This window comes from Lygodium microphyllum, chromosome 18 (genome assembly GCF_053477565.2).
Source record: "Lygodium microphyllum isolate KBCC chromosome 18, Lygodium_microphyllum_v1.1.10, whole genome shotgun sequence".
Lineage (NCBI taxonomy): Eukaryota > Viridiplantae > Streptophyta > Polypodiopsida > Schizaeales > Lygodiaceae > Lygodium > Lygodium microphyllum.
Genome location: NC_141152.1, coordinates 52,650,012 through 52,659,225, shown reverse-complemented (window position 1 = coordinate 52,659,225; position 9,214 = coordinate 52,650,012). Strand labels below are relative to the sequence as shown.

Sequence of the window (9,214 nt, the reverse complement as noted above, 5' to 3'; positions counted from 1 at the left end):
CAACCACAAGACCACCAACCCCACAAAGAACCATTATGGAGGAAGTGAAGATGGTAGCTTGATAGTGTTGATAATTTATGTGGATGATATGTTGATAGTTGGAAAAAAAAGTATGAGATTGATACCCTGAAGAAAAGGTTAACGAAAACCTTTGAAGTGAAGGGTTTGGGACATGTAAATCACATTCTTGGCTTATGTATAATCAAGGATAAGAAAAAGCGATTGCTCTATCTATCCCAAAAGGATCATGTGAGCAAAGTATTACAACATTTCAATATGGAGGAAGGTACTCCATTGCCTCCATATGTGAACTTAGTGTAGATAAAATTTCCATATCTATTGAGAACTGGGCTCAAATGGACAAGGTTCCATATTCATAATGTATGGGCAGTCTCATATATGCTATGATTACCACTCTCTTGGACATTACTTTTGTGGTGAGAGTAGTAAGCAAATAAGTCTAATCTTGGCAAGAAGCATTGGGAACCAATAAAAGGCATCTTGAGGTACTTGAGTGGTACAATAAATATATGCATATGCTTTGGGAGAAGTACCAGTGGTATACTTGGATACATAGATGTAGACTATATAGGGAATATTGATGACAAAAAGTCAACCATAGGGTATGTTTTCACCTTATAGGGTGGTGCAATCTCATGGATGTCTCGCTTGTAGACATGCATGGCATTATCTACCATTGAAGTTGAGTATATTGCACCTATAGAGACACACAAGATGCCATATGGCTTATTCATCTAGTGGAACACTTGGGCCTTAGTGAAGACATGCCATACTTGCACAATGATAGTCAAAGTGTCATCATGTTGGCAAATGATCTTGTATTTCATGTAAAAACCAAGCATATAGAAGTGAGGCATCACTTCATTTGTTATGTGCTTGAGGATAAGCAAGTTGGGCTTATTAAAGTCCATATTGATGATAGCCTTGTAGACTTTCTCATTGAGAGTCCACCCTTTGAAAAGTTTGCACATTGAAGAGAGTTGATGGGCATTGGGTGAGGGTAACTCACATGTATTATACCTAATACATTCTCTCATTCTTTTATCTCTTGTAAAGGTACATTGACCTTTAATAAGTGGCTGGTGGTTGGGGTAAAGGTCAATGTGGTCGGCCCCCATCTTACTCTCACTAACCCTAAACCGCCCCCCCCCCCCCCCCCCCCCAACACACACACACACACACACACTCTCTCTCTCTCTCTCTCTCTTCTTATTCTTTGAGTGAAAATATAAGAAGGTGCTACTCACAAGAGAGCTATTGGAGGCACTACAAACATATCATCTTCTCTCTCTTTCTCTTTCTCTTTTTGTGTGTGTGTGTGTGTGTGTGCAATATCTATTCTCCTTGCAACTCCAACAAAAGTATATCTCGAGATTTAAAAAGAAGCACAATGGTAATCATAAAAAATACCAAGATTATTGACTTCGATCTTGCTGTTTCAATATGCAATACACATCCCTAATACAAATGATAAAAATGAGAACAAAAGGTCAAATTTTCTATTTGCAATATCTTGTACATAAAGAGCAAGTAATGCACTTTTTAGATAGAGAAGAGTACTCCAAATTAGATAAATAATTGAGTCTAATATGCTTACACTCTCATTACAATTATGTAAATGTTTGTATGTACAATAGCAAATGCCAATAGACATGCAAATTAAATGCATCTCAAAAAATGATATACATGTTTACACTCATAGAGCTTAGTAGTCAGGGTACTTCAACAGGGCATGCATATAAAACTACATGTACTGACATGTAATCTAGAATTTTAATGCTTCATCATACTGTAAATGGAGTTGACAATCCTTATCAAAGAGGAGGTTGAATTACTTTAGACTAAGAATACACAATTTTGCTATTATGTATACCAAAGACAATAATTAAAAACCCTAAAATCATGATATATAAGTACTCTTCCTCAACATGAAGTTCATTCAATGCATTTTTTTGATAGCTTATTGTCATAATAGTGAGCTTGTTGCAATGATTACTTGATGGCCATGAGACAAAACAATCTCAAATCCCAATGACCTTGCGGTTGGTGATTACAAGATCAAATAGTGTCATGATGGCTCTGAGATGCTTAGGGTAATACCTAGATGGTGCTCAAAGATAGGGCTTCAACACACTAAAAGCATTAATGTAGATTTATGGTTGAGATTTAGAGAAAAGTATTGCATTGGTTTGTCTCGGGCCTTTGGCAGAGAGAGAGAGAGAGAGAGAGAGAGAGAGAGAGAGAGAGAGAGATCCATGCAATAAGTTTCTCATATCAACCTAGAAATTTGTTCTTGAAATCATTCTTGAAACTATATAATATTCTTTAAAATGCTTGATGAGTACATATAAATCATTATTACTTTTCAAAAGACTCTCTAAAATACACCTCTACCTTTGTACTTGAAAAGGTACAAAAATTGACCACCTTGCCATGCTTTCATGCATCAATGGTTGATGGGGAAGCTATTACCATTGCTTTATGGTGATGCCCAATACACCAACTATGAAGGATTGATGAAAAAGCTATTATTTATACTTTGTGGGGCACCATCTCTCTCTCTCTCTCTCTCTCTCTCTCTCTCTCTCTCTCTCTCTCTCTCCACCGCCGATGTACCACATCCTGCATCCAGGAGGGATCACCTGCTATTAGCGACTTCGACGACTGCTACTACATCCCAGGATAGTATATCTCCCTGCATCTGTCACATATACACATCGCACCACTTTATCACAGCCGACAGTTGTTCCCCTATCACAGCCAACATTTGTTCCCCTTTTGTAGCCATTATCTGGAGTACCAGAGCTACATACGCACATACACATACACGTCACTTATCACACTCACAGCACTGTATTTTCAATTTTCAGTTTTTAGCTTTTTATTCAGCACTTTTATTTTGGATAGCTAGACCTCATCAGTTGTATCACAGTTTGTCTCATAGGCCAGTTTTGGTCTTTAGAAGACGTTAATATAACTCTCTCTCTCTCTCTCTCTCTCTCTCTCTCTCTCTCTCTCTCTCTCTCTCTCTCTCTCTCTCTCTCTCTCCCCCCCCCCCCCCCCCCCCCATGTCCCTTGCCAAACAATTTGAAGCCACACCATGGATGATTGATTTCAAGCTTAAGGTATTGATCTCTCTCACACCAAAATCATGATCATCTTTGTGATGATGAACTCCTCTCCCAAATCGAATGACATGGTTTGAGAGTCGGTAACCAAAAACAATGCCATAAACTATTATAAACATAAGCTACATATGTATAGCACTAAAGTATCTTTTTTAAATCTTGCTTAGCAACCCCCCAGCTTATCCATAACCCCTCCTTTTCATGCAAAAGTAAAAATTCCACTTTTTGAAATTGGAGAGTACATGATTTAATCCAAAATTCGCCCATAAAGTTTAAGAAGCGGTTCTCATTCAACTTCCATAGTTGAAAAAAAGTTGCTATGACTAAACTTGATTTTGAAAAATCCTAGTCTAGAAGGCAAAGTGTGCAATGTCCCTAATGAGACATGACCTTGGAAGGAGCCCATGATGGAAAAAATAATGGTTGAAGCAAAAGCGAAACATGAGACAACATTGATAGTGTCACAAAATAAAGGAGAATTGAGCAATGTAAATCAACTTTTGAGATTATGGCCTTCACCTTATGGTGAAGGAGGTGGTTTGAGTACCTTTTAGGACAAAAGGACCAAGTAATAGTATCCTCATGATGAATAAGAGCTCGTGAGGTGTAGGAGAGCTTAGTCAAACTTTGAGTAAGTAAATCCTTTGGATCTTAGGATGAGATTGGGATCACCCATGGCATAACCTTTGAAGACCTAGGTCATATCCTAGGTAGGATACTTTTGCCACTCAATGCATAATGTATATATATTCAATACTTTTCAATAGTTTGTTTTGTGCTAATGAAGTGTAAGGAACCTTGTGTAACGGTTATAAAAGAAAGCTATAGTTAATTTTCTCAGTGTGGTAGCACAAACTATTTAGAAAAGTAAATAATGCCCTAGTGTATGTGAAAAGTGGGAGAATTCAATCCCAATGATTGATTTCTATGGATGGGTGGGCCTGAGAAGTTATAGCTTTTACAATAGAACAATTGGGAAGAGTTGTTTGAACAAGATCACCCTTGATAGATTAGCAGCTATATTAACACTAATTTAGAGGATTGGAATGTGACTATTATATGACAAAGGGATCGATGCAAACTCTTGCTTATTTCTCACCTCCTTGAATAAGTATAATGTTAGTTTCTCTCATTCTTAATTGGCTACCAACAAGCGATGGTCTTGGATGGGTGTTAGATTACTATTGGGTGAACTCTCAAAAATTTCCCCATGAAGTAGAACCAAAACTTCCAAGACCGATTAAGCTCATCATCCCAAAAAAAGACCACTAGATTGTTGTTCATGGAAGTATAGCTTTTGTTTAATTACATGTGGTATTAGGCCTATCAAGGGAAAGGGCTTTGTGGAGTAGGAATCTCTTTTAAAAAAAATTATGAAGAAACGAGTGCGCTTATAAATAAAGGCTTAGTTATCTCCTAAATAAGCTTATTGTTGGTATGAGCCAAGAAATGTTTGATTCAATCCAACCAAGGAAGATTTTTATCCTCGTTTACAAAGTGGCTTGTAACTCTGTGAATTATCAATTCCAAGAAGCACTATTCTAGATAATGGAAAAGATGTTCATCTCTCCATCAATTTTCCATCCCTCATGATGATGGGTCTTGCTTGACTTACGGCCCCTAAAGTTGTACTCACCTACTAATCTATGCTTACCAAATCAAAATTTTCACTACAATCTATGAAGGGTCCATTGGATAGAGTTATCTTATTTCTCACTAGGATAGGTTGCTTTTATACATAATGCCAATGCTCATGACTTTATGGTTTTTATTAGAAGGTAACCACTTCTAAGGAAGAGAATCACTAAAATTTCAAGGACCCCACTCATAAGAACTAGAGTATTGAGATACTTGGAAATACCTCATCATTGTACCATTTTGTGTTACAGAAACCCTGGACTTATAAAGATAAACCCATAGAAAAGTACTATTGGAAAGATTAATAAATTTTCAAAGAAAGTGATTGATGAGCTAGAGGTTTGTACTAGCAAGACATCTATTTATGTATTGAGGCTATTTCAAATTGTCGCAAATTGTTAGATAATATTGTAGGGAGAAGACTAGCAAAAGTGAATTTTGACTTAATTATTTAGAATATTAAGTATTTGATTTTTTTGTGATAGGTGCATGAGTAAGTCTATCATATATAATTGATTTTAAAAATCATATATAAAATCAATTGTCAATCACTAATCTTAAACTTTAGAGAGAATGCTATAGCTACTCTAGAAAAGACAACTCTGTTTCACCTTAGTATAAATAGAGATAGGTTGGAGCGTAACTTGGGAAAGGGTAGACCTTTACTTCTACCTAAATGTGAGTCAACTTAAGGATGTTGCAATTAATCTTCAAATGATGGATAAGTAGATTGAGGAACTTAAACTAATTGGACTCCACAAGTTAGAAGACGTATGGAATGATGTAAGTAAGCAAGACATTCACCATGAGAAAAAAGTGGATTTACAAAGGGGTAACTAAAATGATCCCACCACAATGTTAACACCCATGGGAAGAAGCAAGTCTAATGTTAATTAACTTTTTGATTTGATGTTGAGTAATGTTGGGTAAAATGGAAGTGTGATGTTAACACATTTTATGTCGATATACATCAATTTGAACATCATATCACAAGCCAACAAAGTATAAATGATGAGCTGCCTTTTCACAACTAAGTTGATGCATGATGTGACATGTTTAAGGGGTGGTGTCATTTAATTGGCTCTTTTTTCCCAATCCAAGTTGAGGCATGATGTGACATCTTTAAGGGGTGGTGTCATTTAATTGGTTCCTTTTTCCCTGTCCAAGTAATACAAGACCAAGAAGTTGCAGGAGCACCTTTCAATATTGTATTTTGTCATGTCAAGCATGCAGGATAGCATCATGATCAAGTTGCACAGCTTTCTAAACACGAGGTAACTAAGCTCTCTATTGCTCCCTCCGCACTGGAGTTTTCATGGCAAATGCATTCACAAAGGCTTTCAACGAACTCCGCTCAATACATCTCAATTGAAAAACTATGGCTTCAGTCTGTTCATAATACAATACTAAACTGGAACTTTCTAGATGGAAATATGGTTTCAATCTTTTTAATAATGTTCATTGCATTAATCCACCAAAGACAAAACTTCAAGTTGCCTCCATTGGAAAGCATAAGCACCCACTAGCTTAACCTGTTGGTTTGCTTGGGTTTTAGGATTTGACTACCAACATAAAGAGCTATCACCAGAACGATAGCAGGTACAAAGCTAGGCTCCTTCAAACAATCGATTGCCATTCGATAAAGTCTCTTACACTTATTTATCATCCCTTCAGTCTTGCCTGATACATATGTATGTGCATCAACCAACCAAGTTGGTTTTGATTCTTCATTAACCAAAGCAGGAGCTCTCTTGATCTAAATAAAGCACAGATTCATCCTTAGTTATTGGCCTTATACTCCCCCCCCAAAAAACAAGATCAACAAAGTGAATGCATAATTTAGTAAGACTCACATAAAAGAGAAGATCTTGGGTGTCCCCTTCTTGAATCATTCTTGACAGCCAAGTGATTATCTGCTAGAATCTAACATATTATTAGCATGCACATCTATGAACACACACAAATTGTTAAGATGGCAACAAAAACCCAAAGGTACCTCTTCAACCTCAAGCGATCCATTGTACTTAGCCACAATTTGAGATGCAAGATCTTCATCCTCCATAAGTTTGGTCCAAATTGTGTTGAAATGGTTTTTCTTTTTTGAGATCCTCTCCTGGTCTTTTGGGTTTCGTCTATAGCGAACAATGAAGACTTGAGGCACATCAATCTGCTCTGGGAAGCTTTTAGGTCCACATGTCTCATGCACTTTTTCAGAGCTCAGATAAAAGTAGCATAAATCCTGTTTCACAGAAAAGACATAAGCATCAAAAAACACAATCCAGCCAAAATACAGTAGTAATTAACTCAGATCATCTAAGAAGAAATTTCAATACCTTTTGAACCAGCCCATCAAGCCATGCAAGATTTAATCTTTTCTCCTTGAATGCTGAGACTGCAACAGAAAGCTGAGGATGAATATCTTCAGTGTCAACATTTGTCAAGTTATCCTTCACTTGACGCAAGACCTGGGTATGTTGGGACTTAGTTCTGTTAGAATATGAAAGCAACCAAGAGGAGAAGAAAGCAGACTAGTTGGCTTACTCCTGAAGATGCTAAGTGTATCAAGGCAGTGCTGAGTTCATTCATACAGAACCAAATGGATGTAAAGCCAATTGTTTTCTGCTGTTATTTTGTAAGAGCTTTTGGGTACTGTCTTTTTCTCATGTTGAATGGAGCTGCCTAGGAGGGAGGGACATACCAGCTTTTGTTTGCTTTGAACTTCAAAACTCCATCTACCAGTTGAACCTCATTCCAAAAGGAAAATACCTTCAAAAGGTCATGGAATCAATACCTCTGGAAAATACCTTCAAAAGGTCAGGGAATCAATACTTCTCTAGTATCTCTGGAAAATTTCTAATAGATACATCTGGTTCAACACCAACCACACTTAGTGGAAGTTTATTGGGAACAAAGAGCCTCCAGAGAGATTATACAACAGGTAGATAGCGACGCATTGGATAGATCAAAGTCCTGAGTTATGTCTTTATGCTGCTAGCCTAAGCAAATCAAGACTGAGTCTGCAGGGTTCTCTCATACAACTGTCCTTCCCTATAATGCTAATACTTGGGCCTCTGATGCAGGCCTCGGAAAAACCAATGGATGGACCCCAAAGATGCATGGACTTTCTTGCCAAAAATGCCAGAACTTTCTAAGGCACCACTTTCAGATAGGTAAGGCTATTCTCTATTCTTTTGTTTGACCATTCCCCCACAATCCTTCCTGAAAAGACCAACATTCAAAATCTGGGTGGCCAACTGCAAAGGCTTAGTGTAATGCAATTGAAAAACCCAAACAATGTCACTAATGACATCAGAACCCAGGACACGACACTGTTCATTCAGGCCATGTACAAGCCTTTCATTTTTTCGTTTGATATTTTTTGTTATGACTTAGAAGTACATATACATTTGCCTCAAGCTAATTTGTCTAAGGGATTTATTCACAGAACTCCTTTCTTTGAAAAAGGACATCGCATGGACTCAAAATGGCTAGAACAAGCTCAGATGTCAAGAATTATCAGTCTCAGATTAAACAGCAGCTAAGAGCATCTCCCTTGGTTGTCCAGTCCAGCTCCTACCTTCCTCCTTGCCATGGTAACCATGGGATGCGTTTTGCCAGGCATGAAATGGTGTGCAACGTTTCACACATCCGTTTCACTCCAAGGGGAAAGAACAATTTCTATTACAAACCTGGTGAACATACATATTTTAAATGTGTGATTCTACCGTTTCATGAAGGTGTTTCACTTAGGACCTACCCAAGGTGACATGGCTGATGTTGAAATGCAACATTTCAAGGGTGCAACGTTTCACAGTTACCTTGCTCCTTGCAAACTCCCCTCACCTACATGTATTCCCCTTTTGCAGCCTCCTGTGCTGCCCTTGGCTGCTCTCTACATCTGCTATGGTCATGCTAGCTCCCTCCTCGCTCACCCATCTCAGCACCGCCTGCAGTTTCCTGAGCTGCATGTGTTCCTCCCACCAATTTGGATGAGGCACATTGAGCTCTTCTAAAAATGATATAAGCTTAGTGCATGCTCATAAGATAATTGGTAGAAATACATATTTTGAAGAACTAGTACAAGATTTCTAAACAACAAAAGATTCCCATATAACAATTTGTGAGATTTTAAGGGCCATTTTAAACAGACTACAAGAACCCAATCTCAATAGCTCGAGCAAAGCTAATTTGGTGAAACTAGACTTCCTCCTCACAGAGGGTGGTAATGACCGGATTAATCAACAATTACAGCAAGCATAAAATTCACATAAAGTGAAAATGCACACTTCACCACTTTAATTTTGGACAATGGATAGCTTAATGGCCCCAAAACTGGCACCCCTTGCAGTATTTCTTTAGCTTTTAATGCAAATGGATGGAGTACAACTATTATGGAAACACTAGACTGTGCTCGAGAGACCAGACTA

The 9,214-nt window shown here is 37.8% G+C and overlaps 1 protein-coding gene across 5 annotated transcripts in view; it reads right to left on the bottom strand.

Annotated features, from left to right (window-relative positions):
- Nucleotides 1-5,822: 5,822 nt before the first annotated feature.
- The window catches only part of LOC148020887 (DNAJ heat shock N-terminal domain-containing protein), a 99,004-nt gene continuing 95,612 nt past the window's right edge, over nucleotides 5,823-9,214 (bottom strand). The window contains exons 16-19 of one of the 5 annotated variants that reach the window (XM_087698685.1): nucleotides 7,121-7,252; nucleotides 6,784-7,026; nucleotides 6,641-6,700; nucleotides 5,823-6,543 (exon numbers count right to left, since the gene is read on the bottom strand). In XM_087698685.1, the coding sequence (XP_087554811.1) occupies nucleotides 6,310-6,543; nucleotides 6,641-6,700; nucleotides 6,784-7,026; nucleotides 7,121-7,252 (669 nt within the window). In that variant the 3' untranslated portion in view covers nucleotides 5,823-6,309. Of the gene's footprint in view, nucleotides 6,544-6,640; nucleotides 6,701-6,783; nucleotides 7,027-7,120; nucleotides 7,253-7,485; nucleotides 7,554-9,214 lie in introns of those variants that run through there. The other 4 variants (XM_087698684.1, XM_087698688.1, XR_015694647.1 and 1 more) reach the window with 4 other exon arrangements.